The sequence below is a fragment of the Gopherus evgoodei genome, chromosome 11, assembly GCF_007399415.2.
Source record: "Gopherus evgoodei ecotype Sinaloan lineage chromosome 11, rGopEvg1_v1.p, whole genome shotgun sequence".
NCBI classification, from domain to species: domain Eukaryota; kingdom Metazoa; phylum Chordata; order Testudines; family Testudinidae; genus Gopherus; species Gopherus evgoodei.
Genome location: NC_044332.1, coordinates 40,921,803 through 40,941,308, shown reverse-complemented (window position 1 = coordinate 40,941,308; position 19,506 = coordinate 40,921,803). Strand labels below are relative to the sequence as shown.

The window sequence follows — 19,506 nt, the reverse complement described above, 5'->3', positions numbered from 1 at the left end:
GAACAAAATATAATAATAATAATTACTGAATTGTATAACTCCATTTTTGTTACACTTTTACCTTGGATTTTAAAAACATTAATGATTACAAATATATCACAATAATTGACCAAAATCTGCCCTTGTAACTATGGACTGTAGATTTACATATGTGGTGATTCTTTGCTCATCACTAGGGTGAAGAACAACTACAGTATGCAATTGTTTCATTTGGAGGGGAAATGGAGGAAAATTTCTCCTAAAACTAGAGGGGAGAGGCATTTAAATATTGCACACCTCAGTAGCCTAAAAAACCCACAGCTTTAGCTAGATTTTGATCCTACATATACATCTCAGACTCTGTGCTAGATTTTGCTAATACCAACATGCAGAGCTAACAAAAAGAAAAATTCTCTCAGCTTCTGACTACATGGTTATAACAGTTTTGATTTAATATCCATGGCCTCTGCTCTACATGGGTTCTACATACTAAAAATTCACACAAACCCCTACAGATAGGCAAGCAAGCATTAAAAAAAACTGTTTGATTCTAGGGAATGTTTTAAAGAAATTCTGCTTCCTTGGAATTCATGGATTTTCCTCATCCATTAATATCTGTTGTCCCAGATATACTATTAACTAAAACTCAAACAATGCTCACCCATACTTGTTAGATTTCACGCAATTGAAACAGTGACAACTGTTAATTTGTTTTTTACCAGAAGAGGGCTCCTTAACTACACCAGTCACTCAAAAACACAATGAAAAATACTTAAAAAATGTATAAATAATGTCTGTTATGTGAAACCTATCAATTTTTATCATGCTGTATGCTTAGATTACACCGAAAGGACAAAAGCTGTGCTGAAAGTTCACTAAAGCCTAGTCTATAGCTAAACTTAGGATGACCTAGCTACATTGCTCGGGAGTGTGAGAGGCACAGTTAAGATGCAATGCCCTTATAAGCCCTGGAGTAGACACTACTAGTTAAATGGAAGAATTCTTCCATCGACTCAGGCTCAGCTACCACCTCTTGGAGGGATAGATTTACCACTGTGGTGGAAAAGCCCCTTTCATTGCTTTAGCAAGTGTAGCTGCAGCATCACAGCTGTGCCCAGTAAAGCTGGTAGTGTAGAGATACCCTAAAACAGGGGTCAGCAACCTTTCAGCAATGGTGTGCCGAGTCTTCATTTATGCACTTTAATTGAAGGTTTTGCGTGCCAATAATACATTTTAACATTTTTAGAAGGTCTTTTTCTATAAGTTTATAATATATAACTAAACTATTGTTGTATGTAAAGTAAATAAGGTTTCAGAATGTTTAAGAAGCTTCATTTAAAATTAAATTAAAATGTAGAGCCCACTGGACCCGTGGCCAGGACCCAGGCAGTGTGAGTGCCACTGAAAATCAGCTCATGTGCCACCTTCAGCACCCGTGCCATAGGTTGCCTCTCCCTGCCCTAAAACATGTAGTCTTCATCGTGAATAAAATAATGTATAAAGACCACCTATTCCTTTCTGCAAATGCACTCATAAAACATACAATTAAAAACACTAAAGGTTAAACAGATGACGTCCCTGAAATGAAAAGAGCAATATAAACAACATAATGGATGTAGGGCAGCTCTTCACCTATACTTAGGCCACTTTTAACCTCTACTTTACCATAATTTACTGAAAAACAGTTTATTTGGACTAAAGGTGAACCATATCATTACAGGTCAGGTATATCATCACAGAACAAATGTATTTCATTTCCGATCAACTTAGAATACACCTCTACCCCAGTATAATGTGACCCGATATAACATGAATTCAGATATAACACAATAAAGCAGTGCTCGGGGGCGGGGGACTGCACACTCTGGCAGATCAAAGCAAGTTCAATATAACGCAGTAAGATTTTTTGTCTCCCGAGGACAGTGTTATATCGGGGAGAGGTGAATTTGTTTGCACTTCTTCCATTTTCTCAAACCTTGAGGCAAATTCAACCTAGGTGTGAGCAGGCGTAATTTCCACTGATGCCATCAGGAGCTGACTCCATTTATGCCAGGACAGAATTTGGTGCTTTGTTTTCCATGGACAAAATACATTTGCAACCAAAGCCTTGTACTCAGGCTACTATTATGGGGGCTCTCCTTAAAGACCTACATAGCAATCCATCAGTATTCTGATACTTAGCATCAGTGTACATATTCAAGTTGAGTGGTAGTAACACTGGGCTGTTCAACAGGACTCTGATTTTGCTAATTGTAGGGATTTTACGTGATAGCTCAATAAAGCAAGGTTTATTAAGTTTGTCCATCTCTAATGATAGCATTCTCTTCTGAGAAAACTGAGAAGCGATATGACTGCAATGGGAAAATAGTCAAATTCTCAATTCAGATGGTTGCACTAAAACTCAAAGCATCCTAAATTCTTTACTTCCTGGGAATGATTCATACCCTGGACAGATAATTTAATAATGAGCTATGCTGAAGTCTCCTTAAACACCAGAGTAATTCCTTTATGATTTCTTCTCTCTTTTTCTTTCTGTGCTAATGTGAATCACAAAACATAACCTCAAAATACTGCTCCACATTGTACTCTCCCAGATTCACACATGAAAGATGGTGCAGATCTCCACCATTCAATGTAGAAATCTGCTCAGCCACCTCTGCAGCAATGCTCCACCTCTTCTCAGCCTTGAAGAGCCCTCTTGTGGCGAACAGTAGGCCTGATTCTCATTTACATTACAACTGCTCTACATCTCTCCAGTAGAGTAAAGGGACCTTGAAGTGGGTGTAAAGGTTTAAGTTGTAGTTTTAAGAATGAGATTCAGGCCACTACCTGATAGAAGTATTTTTATGTGTGTATAATTTTAGCTTTGTAGTTTCAAGAATGAGAATTAGGTCCACTATCACCATCAATCCCTTCAGATTAACATGTTCTGCTATGCTAAATCTAGATGTACTGCATCACACATGTTGAAGTAATAGTACATTCCTCTCTAGCCACAGGCTAGTGGGCAGTCCCCTATGAGAAAGGAACATCTTTGATGGCATTTCTTTAACATTCTTTTTTATACTAGTACTTCTGCTCCAATAATAACTCAAACAACAAAACACAAACACAAACTGCGATTCCATAAGACAAATAGGCTTCACATCTTATAACTGACATAACTTATGACTGACAGAAAGGACAGATTTGACTCCACAGGAAATTGAACACTACGAATCACTGAGACCTGTGGAGATTACCCTTATGGTTAAAAGCATTTATTGGATAAAAATTTGCCAGCAGTAGCGTATCAACTTCTACACATACATAGCAGCAAAGTACACCTTCCTTGCAGGAAATGGCACACTTCCCTCAGCTTTTTAAAAACTAAAAGCAGCATTTGTTTAAATTTCTAACATTATGTGATATGTGCTTTTCATTGTCTTATGATTTTCTTGAGTCTTAAAATTCCATGTTAAAGGATGGATATAAACTCATTTAATTCCACACAATTTAAGCATGTATTCCATTTATTAGAAGCATAAAAGAAGGCCTTTTTCAATTTGTTAATATTTTATTTATTGCTTTTTTGCATCCCATTATAGGTCCTCTAAAACAATCAAGAATATAAAATGAAACACTCTATGACTCAAACCAGATTGTTGGGGCATAAAAATGTGAGACTTTTGCTCTAAAATAATTTTATTCCTAAACCAAACCACTTTTAAAGACCAGAGTACTTTATGAGAAAAGATATACCAAAACATTTATCAAACAGATTTGATTAGATAGAGTAATTCAGAGTGGTTCACAGACATAGTCTGTGTAAAGTCTCGCAGGGGAAGTGGTGATAGTTCAGGACTTCTAAAACTAGAGTGAACAACTTTTCTGCACAAATAGCAGAGCCAGTGCTAGGCACAAGCAGATTAAACAATTGCTTAGGGCCCCGAGCAGCTCAAGGGGGCCCCAAAGTAATTATTAATATGTGTTGGGGTGGGCAAAATTATTGCTGCTTAGGGCCCACATGGGCTAGCACCAGCAGTGATTAGAAGGGAGATTGACTACCTGTTCAAATACATATTTCCTGTCTATAACATGTATTATTCTTCCCTTTATATTATAAGAAGTTAAGAAAATATTTCCAGATAAAGGGCTAAATCCTATGAAGACATATTGGTTTTACATTTAACTTTTAAAGGTTGACGTCAAATTAGGAGAAATGCTACAAAAAAAAAGCTGATTCAGAAAAAAATCAAAATATGGTTCACTTACAACATCCTTCATTGACAGTAACCCCAATTTTTGCACAATGAGTTGAGTTAATGAATGGCCTCTATAACTGTGTGCAGGGCCGGCTTTAGCAAGTGCGGGGCCTGATTTGTACTCACCTGGCGGCGCTCCAGGTCTTCGGCGGCATTTCGGCAGTGAGTCCTTCACTCACTCCAGGTCTTCGGCGGCACTCAAGGACCCACCACCAAAATGCCGCTGAAGACTCGGAATGCCGCCAGGTGAGTAAAAATTAAAAAAGGCGCTGGTGCAGGGTCCAATTCCGGGGAATCGGGCAAACTGACCTAAAGCTGGCCATGACTGTGCATTATACATCCCAAAAAGATAAAGAGCTTGATTACATCCCTCTTCGTACCCATGGAGGCAACTGTGCCAACAGCGCTGTTGAGGAATTCACCATATTGATACCATTCTCACACAACCATTCAACCAGAAAAGGGCAGTTTGAAGTTCTGGCTAAGGGGACGTAAGAACTCTGACAGCAGAGGTTGCCTGGGAGATGCTGTGAATTAGTGCATCTCCCTGATGTCATGTCTCTGCCCTGTGCAGCTATCTCCACCCACTTTTGGACCCGTTCCTGTGAGCTTCAGGGCCTGTTTTGTTGCAGTAAATAGCCAGCTTTTACTTCTGTCTTCCCACTCTGGACAGACCTTCTGTTAGGGTGACCAGATGTCCCAATTTTATAGGAACAGTCTTGATTTTTGGGTGTTTTTCTTATACAGGCTCCTATTACCCCCCATCCCCTGTCCTAATTCTTCACATTTGCTGTCTGGTCACCCTATCGTCTGTAGGCAAGAGCCAGGAGTGCAGGTTCTTCTGACAATGGCAGAACTGCATTTTTGACTACTTATAGCCTTGCTACTTATTTTAAATGAGGGATTTGTTTCAGTTTTAAGGCAAGGAAGAAGAATGTATGATCTAATGCAATATTGTTGTTTACACATTTTCTCTGTAGTTTAACTGCACATCATATTTCAGGACTTTGTCCATCACATTGGCAAGGCTCTTACTGAATCCTCAATAAAGGGCCAGATCATATTTTCATTTACACTGTTAGCTCCAGTTCTAGTTGATATTTTCATAAATGACTTGATTAATAGATTGGAGATTATGTTTATAAAATCTGCAGATGCTGCCAAACTGGGAGGGGTTGCAAGTACTTTGGAGGACAGGATTAGAATTCAACACAACCTTGACAAATTGGAGAATTTGTCTGAATTCGAAAAGATGAATTCAATAAAGATAAGTGTGAAGTACTTCACTTAGGAAGTCAAAAACCAAATGCACAAGATGGGGAATAACTGGCTAGATGGTAGCACTGGTGAAAAGGATCTGGGGATTATAGTGGGTCACAAATTGAATTCAAGTCAACAATGTGTTGCAGTTGCGAAAAGGGGTAATATTATTCTGAGTTGCATTAACATGAATTTTTTTAAAAGACACAGGGGGTAACTGTCCCGCTCTACTTGGCACTGGTGAGGCCTCAGCTGGAGTACCGCATCTAATTCTGGGCATGACTTTAGGAAAGACTTGGACAAACTGGAGTGATTCCAGAGGAGAACAACAAAAAGGATAAAAGGTTTAGAAAAACTGACCCATGGGGAAAGGTTAAAAAACCTGGGCATGTTTTGAGAAAAGAGAACCGACAGGGAACTTGGTAACAGTCTTCAAATACATTAACAGCTGTTATAAAGAGGACTGTGACCAATTGTCCTCCATGTCCACTGAAGGTATGACAAGAGCTTAATTTACAGCAAGGGAGATTTAGGTTAGATATTAGGAAACACTTTCTAACTATAAGGTTTGTTAAACTCTGGAATATGCTTCCAAGGGAGGTAGTGGGATCCCCATCGTTAGAGTTTTTTATGAACAGGTTGAACAAACACCTGTCAGTGATGGCCTAGGTTTACTCAGTCCTGTCTTACCACAGGGGACTGGACTCAATAACTGCTCAAGGTGCCTCCAGCCCTGCACTTCTATAATTCTGAGATTCTCAGATGAAAGGCAATGTATAAATGCAAATAATAATAATTATTATATCCTTATATTTTATTGCTCTGTCATGTTTATTACTTGTCATCAGCATACTGAACTTTTTCTATAACTAGAAAGACTTTAAATCTACCTAGGATTAGAAACCTATATATAGTTCCCTGGTTTGTAGCTTTAAGATTATTTTCTTTTATGTAATCTTTGTTTTTTTCTGAATTCATAAAACATTTTGCATATTAGTAACTGGAAATTGCTACATTATGGGAAATAATACTGCTAATAATACTAAGAAATTATAATTGCAAAGGACTGAACAATTATTAATCTTCAGCAGAGAGCATATTTTATCCTACAACTTAAAAAAAATGTAAAAAAAATACAGGACTGAAAAATGAGATGCTTCATCTCTCCAGACTTACCCTATTAATTATTTTCATTAACAAAATGTATATAATAAATTTATAAGGAATTCCTATAGCATCTTCTAACAAACATTCAGGCATACTCTCCCCTTGGTGCATACACATAATCAGGGCCGGCGCTTCCATTTAGGTGACCTAGGTGGTCGCCTAGGGTACCAGGATTTGGGAGGGTGGCAATTCGGCGGCAGGGTGTCCTTCCGAGCTCTGGGTCGGCAGCTGCAATTCTGCAGCGGGTCCTTCACTCGCTCCGGGACCCGCCGCTGAAGTGCCCCGAAGACCAGGAGCGCGGAAGGACCACCCCCCCCACGGCAGAATTGCCGGGAATGCAGAAGGACCACCGCCTAGGGCGCCAAAAACCCTGGTGCTGCTCCTGCACATAATCCCTGTAAGGGTTTAATGGGAGTTAGATTCACAAATTGAGAGCAGACTATATCACAGCCTGTAGTATATCTGAAAATGGTTCTTTGTGTGCTGATCTTTTGGCTGTGTTTTGATTCTATCTTTTTAAACTATTATAACCAGCACAGGTTTGTGTGCATTATAGGGACCTTTAAGAAACCTTCATTATCTCTCCTCTTCTTAACCACATAATAGGAACAAATGAGAGTATAGTACATAGACCGCACGGAGGAAAAGAAACTTACCTTGAATTTTTTAACTGGTATATCTATTTTCTATAATGCTCAGTGGTGAATCACTCTTAAGTGCTGGCCCATTCACCAGTATATGTGTTTTGTGCCAAAGGTTATCAGACTGCAAAAGTGTACTCATCTCTCAGGGGACTCATAATTCACCATCACCTTATTTTGACACTAAGAGAAAAATATGTGGATCAAGCAGGGGAAATAACAGTGGAAAAACCCTATGTTAATGGTGTAGGAAATCTTCCAAAGGGAAAAAACAGGCTAGAACAATAATAAAGATAACAGAAAAGTAATACTATCACATTATGAGAAAAGACTTGCCTGTCAGTTCATGAACTTCATAGAGTTCCCAACCTGCATTTGAGGAGTTTTCCTGAAATGCAAGGAGAACAAGACAAATAAAATGCTCATTTTAATTAGCAAAATCTGAACCAGGTTTACAATGACTCAAAGAAAAGAGACGACAGGATTTATTATTCCTGAAAATACAATAAAAGCTTGACTAAAAAAAATTCCTGCAAGGTGACTATAGATACGGAATATTCCCATACAGCTGTATAGTCATCAGCCCAGATCCCCAGGTCTGGCCCAGCTGTGCTAGGCATAGGAGATGAGGTGTGGGTTGGACAAAGGAAGCTAAAAGGCACCTTTACATTTCCCCAGTCCCAGGAGCAGACAGGGCCAACTGTATTCCCATCATAAATTAGAGCAGCTTCAATCTAATTTACACAGGCTTGGAGACAGAGGCTATTACACAGCTGGGAATCCCTGTAGTACAAGATGCTACAACAACAGGGGAAGCTTAGAGATAGCTACGCTGGCTCCATGCCAGCCAGCATTTGCCCTATTCAAAAGAAATTCTCAGATGCCCTGTTAAGCAGCTTTACTTTGAGAATACTGGGATGAAGTAAGGAAAATGATGGATTTATGCTGGTGCTGGACCTGCACTGTATCTGAATTAACATTCTGTAGATGTTTGTACACCATTGCCAATTTGCCCCAAATAAAATTATTTTAAAACTAATCAGCAGAAGTGGTTGTGGGGAAAGAAGAAAGATAGGGATTCTAATGCTAATAAATATTAAATATTATACATAGTATTTTAAATGTAAAACTAATTTAAAAAACTGGGCTTCATTAAGTACAATAACTATCCTCTATACTAAGAAATATGATCCAGTGTTAAAGAATTCAAGGATTAATTAATAAAAATCAATGAGCCAAATTCATCATGATTTTTTTATTCTGTCCATATGACAATCTCTTCTTTGGACTCTCATTGTTAAGGATTAATATGTTTTTCTCTGCATAGAATCTTATATATGAAATATTATTTGATTCCTGTAACCTGTCTTTTGAAAGAAATTTGCAAATATTTCAAAATCTTAAAAAGCATTTTAAAATGACTTAACTAATATCAAAATAAAAAGAGCAGAAAATATCAAAATATATAACATTAAAGAAATAAAATTAAAATCTAGTACATTCCTGTTTTCAGGCATACACAATTTTCAGAAGACATATTGCCCTTAGCAACAAAATTCAAACACAGACAGATGTTTGTGGAAGTTAATTATTGTCGCCTTCGTATTCTCATCACTGAAAGGCAGGTGCAGTCCCTTTTCTTGCACATCATGAAATCTCCTCTGCCAGTTCCATCGAGAAGCATTTCTATCCTCCCTTGAATGGTATCATCTTTACTCTACTACCATGATAATACCTCTTTAATGATTAGTAGCAGCCAGGACACAAGACACCTTTTCTAATTCTCCCTAAACATACTCTAGGTCAATTGTACTGACTCACAGAACAGACAAGCTATTGAATAATCAGCACTGCTTCTTGCAGCAACCTGAGTTTTCCTTGGAGACATATCTGTCATGTACTAACCTGTTTAGTTTATCACAGTGATCCCCAAACTTTTCAAGGCTGCATCCCCCCTTACCCCATCCATGGCTCCCCAAAGCTGGGGCTGGGGCCATGGTTCGTGGGGGCAGGGGGGCATGGACAGGGTAAGGGGGCCAAAGCTCAGGCAGCAGCTGGAGCCCGGGCCAGGGCCCCAGCTAGGCCATGGTCAGGGGCTGGGCACAGGATTGGGAGCTGGGGCCATAGCTGGGGGCAGAGTGGCACTCCCATAGCTGGGGCTGGGTGGCATTCCCTCCACTCCATGTGGGGGCTGACCTGGGCCCCACCGTGCCCCCCAAATGTTCCTCCACCCCCAAGGAGGGTCACAACCCACTGCTTGGGGACCGCTGGTTTATAACAAAATCACAGCCTGAAGTGTCATGAATGCAGGCTTGAGACTACATATTCTGAGAACAAAAGCAAGCCAACCTGGAAACACTGGAGTATTTCCTCAGCAGAGGAAAATTAGCACAACTCCATTATCATCTAAAGGGCTATGCCAATTTACATCACCTGAGGATCTGGACCCTGACTCTTGAGCTAACTAATGCAGGTCTTTGCTCTACTACAGTGATACTGACCACAGGGGATCAACATTACCCAAAAGAACCACAGTAGTGTGAATTCATTGTTTCATTTACTATAGTACTATGTATTCATATTTAAACAGTATGACAGGGAAATATTTTCTGTGTGTATGCATATATATTTATTTCTCACAACAAAATGACTGACCAAATATTATTATTTTATCAACTGCAATTGGCTAATAACACAGTACAACCATCCTGACTGGTTAATAACTTAGATTGGTTAATAATTAAATCACAGAGTGTTTTCATATCATATCCTGCAAAGGAGAGATACAGAGCCACTTGTGGCTTGCAAACCTCAGTCTGAGTATCACTGTTCTACAGATTCAGTTTTACAAGATGCTGTGCACTCTGGTCCTGATCTAGCAAAGCACTTAAGCATATGCTGAGTAGTCCACATTAATAAAATGCTCAAAGTGTATGCATAAGTGATTTGCTAATTCGGAATCACAGGGATCAGCATTTTGAGGGATCAAGCCCTGTACTGAGAGCGGCAAGGTTTGCCTATGGCTTTGGCTTAACCAGCAGGAAAAAGGGCAGATATTCATGAGGGTTTGCCCAGGGGACAAGTGGCAACCCGCTATCTTTTGGAATATTTGTCTTAACCTTACTAACCTATTAACTGTATTATTAAACTGGGATTTCTTTATGTGTAACTTCAGCATTAGCTTGGAGTCTGAATCAAAGCTGATTGTTTGTGTGTAACTTCACCCCAGCCCAGCCCTCACACTGAAACAGCTTGTGTACAACATCACCTCTAGCTTAGCACCTGCATCAAAGTGACTTGGATGCATGTAATCTCATCTCACCCAGTTTGACACTCATATTGGTTTATTTGTGCGTAATTTCACTTCTAGTTTAGCACTCATGTTAAAGCAGGTTTTTAGTGCACAACTTCATCCCTAGTTGGCACTTATACGGAAGTAATTTGTATCTAATTTCATTTTTATCCTCTTGCAGAATCTAGCAGAACCAGCTAGTTTGTAACTTCACCCAGCTTGATACTCACATTGAAGTGACTTGTGTAGAACTTCACCCCAGCTTGGTGCTCACATGGGAGTGTCCTGTGTATCTTCACCCAGCTTGGTACTTGCACTGAGACAGCTTGTTTGTGTCCCAGCTTGGCCCTCACGCCAAAGTGGTTACTTTGTGTGAAGCTTGAATACTGGCCTGGCACTTGCACTTAAGGGGCTTTGGTATCACCCCGCACAAAACAGTGAAATTCCTAATAGCCTTGTTAAAATCGCTTCTTTATGAACCCAGGGCCATTACTGTCCCCTCACTAGTAGACATGTTAGTAAGCAGTGGCAGCTGTAGGCAGGAGCAGCGCCAGGGTTTCTGACGCCCTAAGAGGACGGCCATTTCGCCGCCCCCCGCGGCCCAGTGGACCTACTGCAGTCATGCCGGCAGACGGTCCGCTGCTGGAAAGGCTCCGGTGGAGCTGCCGCAGTGATGCTGGTGGGCGGTCCGCTGGTCTAAAGGCTCCGGTGGACCTGCCGCAGGCATGACTGTGGTAGGTCCGCTGGAGCCTTTAGACCAGCGCACTCTCCGCCGAAATGACTGCGGCAGCTCCACCGGAGCCTTTCCAGCAGTGGACCGTCCGCTGGCATGACTGTGGTAGGTCCACCGGACCCGCATGCTGCCCCCCCGGCAAAATAGCGCCCCCCCCCAAATTCTGGCGCCCTAGCCCATTGCCTAGGTTGCTTAAATGGTAGCGCCGGCCATGGCTCTAGGCATTTTGCCGCCACAAGCATGGCAGACAGGCTGACTTCGGCAGCTTGCCTGCGGAGGGTCCGCTGGTCCCGCGCCTTTGGCGGACCGCAGACCAGCGGACCCTCCGCAGGCAAGCCGCTGAAGGCAGCCTGCCGCCGCCCTTGCGGCAACCGGCAAAGCGCCCCCCGTGGCTTGCCGCCCCACTCACGCGCTAGACATGCTGGGGCCTGGAGCTGCCTAGTTAGTAAGTGGAGGGAGAAGCAAGTGAGGAAGTGGAGGGTTATGCAGGCGATGTCCCTGCTTGTGTCCCTAGCCAGAACAAGGTGGGAAATGCCTCTCCGTCCCTATCTCATCTCAGCATGAATGTGATAAGGCTGGGAGCTCTTGGGGACCAGCAGTGCCATGTCCTCACACCTGTTTGTAAAAGGATCAGCAGTCAACACACGTTGGGAGCCTTCTGCGTGAGTGACCAGAGCAGCACAGTGACCCCTCCCACCGCCCAATTCCTACACTGCGGTCCCTGACTACGTACGTTCTCAGTATGCAAATATGGCCTATTGAAACTACACTTTCCAGCATGCAATGCTCGAGGTGAACCGGTAGCTCCCAGAATGCATTGCTCCATTCCTGGGGCTGCGGCCTGGCCGCATTACCTGCTGGGAAGGGTTAGCCCAAGGTGGCCGCAATGCATGCTGGGAATTGTGGTCTCTTCGGCCATAATTCCGTACGTGACGCTATTGGAGCAATATTGGGTTTACTTTATGCCATTTAGGTGCCGCTCTCAGGCCCCTCATTTCGGGTGCTGGAGGTGAGCCCTCCTGGGCGGTGTCGGCAGCATTTTGCCAACACTTCCATTGTATTTGTGTTCTGTGCCGAAAAGTGAATGTGTCCCTCCGCGAACGCCGTAGGGTTTGCAGCGCGTGCGCGTTCCGTCGGGAGAAGCTGGTTTGTCCTTCCGCACTTGCTGTAGGTTCCCGGCTCGCCCGACGTTGCCACCGCCTTTGTGAAGAGGCGAAAGCGGAGCTGGGCGCGGAGTCTCCGAGCGGCAGTCTAAGCGGAGAGAGGCCCCGCTGTCAGGTTAGCGCCGTCCCCGACGCGTCCTGAGGGAGAGGAGCGCCCCGTAGCCTCGGAACCAGCCACCGCCCACCACCGCGCCCCTAGCCTGCGCCAGCGGCAGAGAGGGCTCGGGGGCCCCTTCCCCCCACACCCAGTGCCGCCCAGGGGAGGAGAAGCTACCCCCACACCCGGCACCGCCGGCAGCGGGGAGAGGGGGAGCAGGTTCCTCCCTGGGACTGTGAGGGGCGAGGCGGCCCCATATTCTGGGCAGTTGAAGGCGATGGGCCCGGGCACTGGGGTGGTGGGAAGAGAAAACACCGGCTCAGGCGGAGATGCCAGGTGCCTCGGGAGGCGCTTGTTGCCTTGTGTTGTGGGGAAGGGACCCTGGGCTGAAGCGCCCCGCCCCCAGTTGCTGTAATGAGCGAGCCCAGGCATCCCGGTGGCGTCTCCGTCCAGCCCTAAGGGCTCCGGGGTGCACCGAGGCAGTCACCTTTGGGTGACACCACGACTCTGTGCAGCAGCAACAACACAGCCACCGTGCCCGGGTATCCCCTCGAGCTCTCCCTCATCCGTTGTTCGCTTATCCCCGCTGTCACAGCTCCTTTCAGGCGTCTCTGGTTTACTCTGAGGCTGTTTGCAGCTGATGATAACGTACCGGGTCAGGAAGACGCACCTAATCAGATCAGTTTTTCATCTTTTTCCAGTTGTAGCAGTGCTGTGAAGCTGGCTTTCTGTATTGGAGCCACCACGTTATATAATTTGTGCTTTGTAAATTTAGTATTAAACTTCCATTTCCTTTATTTAAAAACTAAACAAAAATATGGAGTGATAGTATTTATCTCTGAAGTTGTTTTGGTGATCTTAAAAACAAATCTATTGACAATTTTATGTTTAAAATATATAAACATCAACATTTATATTTGGACAAAATAAATGAAATTTATGGTATGTTTCTTTTCTCATGCACACATGCATGTATGTGAAAAAAGAAACAGCTATCAATTAATTGTTTAGGGCTTTTAGCTTCCTCATCTTTGGAAAGCACTGCTTGTGCAAACGTGCAGAAGTGCATAACTTCACGCACTTGAATAGTTCCATTACTTGGGCTTAAAGTTAAGCACGTGCATCACTGTTAGCAGGATCGGGGTTTAAGGGCATTCACAGCTCCTCTTGTTCACTGTAGAACTTTGGATTTATGTTGCGTCAGCAAATTTGATCTCTTATTCTTCCACCCCATATGCATACAACTCTTCTGATCGGTATATAATTTTTTGGTATCTTTGTTTAATGAGAATGAACTCTCCACTTCTACCAACCTGTTTAATTTGGGAAATCTTGCTGTCTGTCCAGTAGAACATATAATTGACCATGCATTTCTGAATCCACCTGTGTCTGTATCTTTCCTTTGAAAAATACACTGGAATCAGTGACAGTAAACACTAGACAAAAAAAGAAAAAAGAAAAATATTTTATGTAGTTCAAATTGTGTTCTCTAATAAATTATACTTACCTTGCTTTTTAATTCATAATAAAGTTGGCATTCCTCCTATGATTCAGAATATAGATTTAATACAGCTACATACTGCAGAATACACTGTTAAACTGCAACATTTAAAATGAACTAAAATACAAAAGCAGTTCCGTTTTTGTTGATATTCTCCTTCCTACTGTCCTATCCCAGGATCCTGAGTGTAGTTGACGGATTGTAGGATTAGAGGCTCTAACCTTTGGTAGCCAGCAGGATATGGTGAGTGGGAGAGATCTGTATATGATATAATAAATGTTTAGGAGGCTCCTTAAGGCTTTGTTTCACAGCTTTGTATTTTGTAGGCCAGATAAGTATATTTTATCAAACTGACTAATTTTTTGAAAAATCATGGAAATCCACTCTGTTAAAAGTACTTCACTGTCTGTATTATATGACTTGTTTAATAATCACTTCATGCTGATCAGGATTCCAGCCATGTCTGACAAAAGTGAATTGAAGGCAGAGTTAGAGCGCAAAAAGCAACGCTTGGCGCAAATCAGAGAGGAGAAGAAAAGAAAGGAGGAAGAAAGAAAGAAAAAGGAAGTAAGAACTTAAATGTTATCAACAAGAAAATTATAAAATATTTGCTTATGTCCTGTAACTTGTCTTGCACTTAGTAATTTATCAATTTGCTTCATGTTACTTAGAAGTATGCTGTCAAGTAGGGTAGGACTAAAACTTAAATGTGCAGTTTTGTTTTTAAGGGGGACTAACAACAGTTTTGAATAGAAATATTTCGATGAGAGTGTTTTTCTTTCCTGTGCGTTGTTAGAAATCCAAACATAATAGCATTATACTAGTGCATGAGAAACAGAAATTTGAAGTGATTAGTGAGATCTCCTTGTAGAAAGTAAACAAACTGCATAAACTGAAGTTTGTTTTTTTTTAAAAGTACTTTCTTAAATGTAGTTCTCAACATGTCCCTCAGTAATGACTATCAGTGCTGTCAGTGGCCTAGTAGAATATTATGCCATTAGCCAACTCTAATCTTCAACCTGCATTTTCAAGTCAAAACAATAATCAGGTCATATCCACCTACTTTGCATGTTAGAAGATAGCCAAGAAATTGCTTAAGTGCACAGTTGGCAGTTATACTCTAGAGCCTTCTGCTGCAAACTTCTGCACATTGGCACACATTCAACAAAGCACTTAAGTATGTGCTTTGATTAAGCATATGTTTAAATGCTTTGCTGAACTGGGGCCTGTGTTCATGTCTTTTCTGCACTTAAGTTATGGGCTGTTAAGAATCTTAAAAACAGCACATTACTGAACACGCCAGAAGCATGATTCATATGTAAAGAAAAGACAGAGAAATATCTCGCAATATAATCCATGTCCCAGTGATCACAGAAAAGTGTATTGCTAATTTGCACTTTCCAGGAATCATGTGTTGATAATATTTTGGCTTGTTATAATTTGGAACTCCTTGATTTAGGAGAAACCATACAATGATTTGAAAATATTACATGTATCCAAGAGAGGAATAGGCATTTATCTTTAACCATTACATAGTGAGAAAATTGACTTATCTAGGTTTTTCCACCTATTCAAAAGATTCCTGTTGGATGACCAGTTCATCTTTACAAAAAAGAATGATTGTGACAGAGTGCCAATGATACATTTATTGTGTGGTATGAGCAACTTGAATTTGAATCATATTTCTTCAAGTTATCAGAGGGGTAGCCGTGTTAGTCTAGATCTGTAAAAGCAGCAAAGAGTCCTTTGGCACCTTATAGACGAACAGACGTTTTGGAGCATGAGCATCCGACGAAGTGAGTATTCTCCCACGAAAGCTCATGCTCCAAAATGTCTGTTAGTCTATAAGGTGCCACAGGACTTTTTGCTGCTTCTTCAAGTTAATAAGTAATAGACTTATTTGTTTAAACTTAATGAATTGTTTTGGCTCTCTCTCTCTGTAGAATATCAGTTTTTGTAGACTTTTTTTCAGTGACCAGTTGGAGGACAGTTCATTTGATTTTTAGCCTCAGGTGATGTTACTGGGAGCTGAGTGTGCTTTAATCCTAAAATTCACTTGGCCCAAATATTAATCTTTTGGTTGTTGTTTTGAATAATATGCTAAAAGCGTTTGGTTACTTGATTTTTCCTTTTGTTTTGGTTGGAGTGTGGCAAGAAACAACTTAACTTACACTGTACTGTGCATCTATCAGTTGTGTTTTTGTGTAAAGAAAGAGGGTCTCACATAGTTCTTTCACCCCGCCCTCTTTCATTTTGTGAAACCTATGTGATTGACAAGAAAACTTAAGCAGCTCATGTACACCCCTACAGAGAAGTGGTTCTGAATATGTTCATGCCTGCTAGTACATGATCTATATAGTCTTCTAATTATTAAATGTTTAAATATTTGCCATATCGGGCAGAGTGTCCTGTCACACAATTGGCCAAGGTTCTGTCTGTCTCCTTACTGTCCCAAATCCATAGTATTCTTCTTTATAACAGTTACTGCCATTCTAGAGGTTTTCCAGACATTATCTCATTAAGGAACATAGAAAGAGCTCTTTGACTTTCCCTGCAAAAAGGAGCTTGAGGATTGCTAGATCAGATTTTTCCAAGCTCTACTCATGATATTTATTTGCTAAGCACAGAAAAATGAATACTGAAAAATAACTAAATGTTTTCTCACATATGAAACCACAAAATGTTTTACACCAACTATATATTGTTTCATAAAGGTTGTCTATTCCCGAAATTTTTTTAGACTGATCAGAAGAAGGAAGCTCTTCCTGTACAAGAAGAGTCTGACCTTGAAAAGAAAAGAAGAGAAGCTGAAGCATTGCTTCAAAGCATGGGATTAACACCAGATTCTCCTATAGGTAGGAATAATACCAGTTAAATGTTTCATCTCTCATATCCTGCATTAAGAATATAGCATTTGTATTAGAAGCATGAAAATTAAATGACTGACTCAGTAGTTCTAGACTGTTTGTGTCTCTTGTCTTTGGTGAACAAATTGTGCCATTTGTCATAAGTGTCAATCCTAAATGATGTGCCTCAGTGCACACAATTAAATGCTCGATCTCTCTTCTTTTACAAAATATTGCTAGTAAAACATTTAACTCTGCTAATCTGCTCAATATTTAAGACCATCTCTGAGAACTGGGATCTGAATTTAAAGTATCTTTGGCACATATTAAATAAAATTGAGGAATATGTTGAAAGTAAGCTTCCTTCAGAGCATAAACAAAAGTAAATGATTGGGAATCTGTTTTGGTCTGCATTAAATAACATACTTTTTTGTTTTCCTCCTGTTTTCCCTGAACAGCACATTGGTATTTTGTCCTCTGTTATCAGGCAGGGTTTTAGCTAGAAATTGTGCACTTCTCCGTAATCACTGACCTTAATTACTATATATTATCAGTAATGCATCAGTTTGTGCATTTGTTCTGTTTCTACTACTTAACTTCTCCCTTCCACCAACACAATCTTATGGGTGTTGGATTGAGGTTCACTTAATCAGCAGATGGGTCTAACAAATATTTATTAAGGAAAAACAGAGTAGTGATCAGTTACAAGTGGGATCTCATCAGTCTCTTCCAGGACCAAACAATACAGCAGCCTCCCTTTGTCACAAACTTATTTATAACTTTTGATTCTATTTTCTTATACATATGTACTAGTCTCTCATTTCCATGTTAACTCTCTTCCCTGTCCGTACAAGTTTAGTGTTAAATGAGACCGGTCTTTTCTAACTTTAGTTATTTTATCTTGATTACGCTGCAATTTCTTACACATATGCAACACTAAACATGATTAGTCTGCAATTTCTTACACGTACACAGTTCTGCTTATGTTGTTAAATGTTATCAGAACAGTGTGTTAAAATCCACAACAGTTTTCTCTCAGGCCTAAAGGTGCGTTCACTTCCAATAATGGGGGTAAGAGCAAGGTCAAATGTAAGTTTTAACTGTCTAGGAAAATATACTTGTTCTTAATTTATTCTTTCCCCGTTTTAGCCTCAGATCCTGCCCCGTTCTTGGATAGGTTTGTATATCAGGTATGTCTGATTGCTCAGACTTTGGCTTTCCTTAGTCAGTCTTTTCTTTCTGAAAAAAAAAAAATCAGACTGGAGAAGTATTTTTAAACTCCATCCTGAATCTCAGATACTTCTCTCATCACTAGTTTTTGACCACCCAGGATTTCAAGTTATCCTTTTGATTTGGGCTAGCACTCTGAATCTTGTCTTGCAAGTAAGAAGCAGTGTGGTAGTTGCTTTTCCATTATGGATAAGATCCTTCTGACTACCTGTTGCATCTGGTCTTGAAACAATCCCTATGTATTTTGAAAGCGACCATGGGGATGCCATTAAAAACATTCTTATTCCATAAGTTTCAGCAATGATCTACAATGGCTTGTGAGGGTAGAATCCTCTCTCTTAAATCATTACTCTGGCAATTGTACTCCACTGATGTTTGAGTGTGCCTATGTCTGCCATTCAGAGTTTTGGCATCTTTAGCAGTACAATATGTTACAAACAATCCATTCCTCTCCGGGTATTTTTGGTAGACTGAAATTTTGGACGTTTCCGTATAGGAGAAATAAAGGCTTGATAGTTTTGCTGAACTAATATGAAAGACTCTTTCAGAAGTCCACAAGCACATGCTTACTAGCTGTCTGTAAAAGTCTGAAAGCCATGAACTGGTACATCTCTATAAAATAAATCTGTGGGTTTATAATGTGTAACTGTTCGTGGAAAATTGTCTGAAATTCCATGCCCTAACAAAATTGGTACTCTTCAGGCAGGGAACCATATGTCCAAAGCCTGGACCTTGCTTGCATGTGACAGTGGAGAACGCTCCCTTTCAGTGGCTATATTTAACTTCAAGTAGTAGCTTTGATCAAGCTCTAACTCAGGTTTCATTAAGTTTCTTCAAAGGAAAGAGTTGTATTGGAAAAATGTATGAAGTAAACACATATTGATAGTTTTTCCTTTCTGTAGACTTCCAATAAGGTTGTTTTCCTATATCACATATTGCCTTAATGATAATATGGGATTCCACTTTTAAGAACTCATCCTCTGATCCAGGTTTTCTTAAATACCACCATATCCCTGATGTAAGAAGACATACTTGTAGTAGGAAGAGAGCCTGAGATATAAGCCCTTGTGTTAGAGGTCTGATATGAGGCCTGAGTAGAGCTTTGCTAATATAAAGCAAAGTTAGCAAAAGTTAGGCTGTAAGCAAACGTCAGGTTCACAGAATCTGGCAAGAACGGGGCTGATATTGGAAAAACACACATTGCATAAGTACTTTGTGCCTAGCACTTCTTAGAAAACACATTTCAGAAGAGTGGTACCAAAACATCCTGATATCAAGGATGGTACAAAAATATTTTCCAAGGTTAACAGGAACATGCTGACCCCTCCTAAAAGACAAGGTCAGGATAACAGA

The 19,506-nt window shown here is 40.8% G+C and overlaps 1 protein-coding gene across 4 annotated transcripts in view; it reads left to right on the top strand.

Annotated features, from left to right (window-relative positions):
* Window positions 1-12,233: 12,233 nt before the first annotated feature.
* Window positions 12,234-19,506, top strand: part of DYNC1I2 (dynein cytoplasmic 1 intermediate chain 2) — a 55,392-nt gene continuing 48,119 nt past the window's right edge. For 2 of the 4 annotated variants that reach the window (XM_030579785.1, XM_030579786.1), the window contains exons 1-3: window positions 12,236-12,594; window positions 14,527-14,644; window positions 16,818-16,932. In XM_030579785.1, coding sequence (XP_030435645.1) covers window positions 14,537-14,644; window positions 16,818-16,932 — 223 coding nt within the window. In that variant the 5' untranslated portion in view covers window positions 12,236-12,594; window positions 14,527-14,536. Of the gene's footprint in view, window positions 12,595-14,526; window positions 14,645-16,817; window positions 16,933-19,506 lie in introns of all 4 variants that reach the window. The other 2 variants (XM_030579784.1, XM_030579787.1) reach the window with 2 other exon arrangements.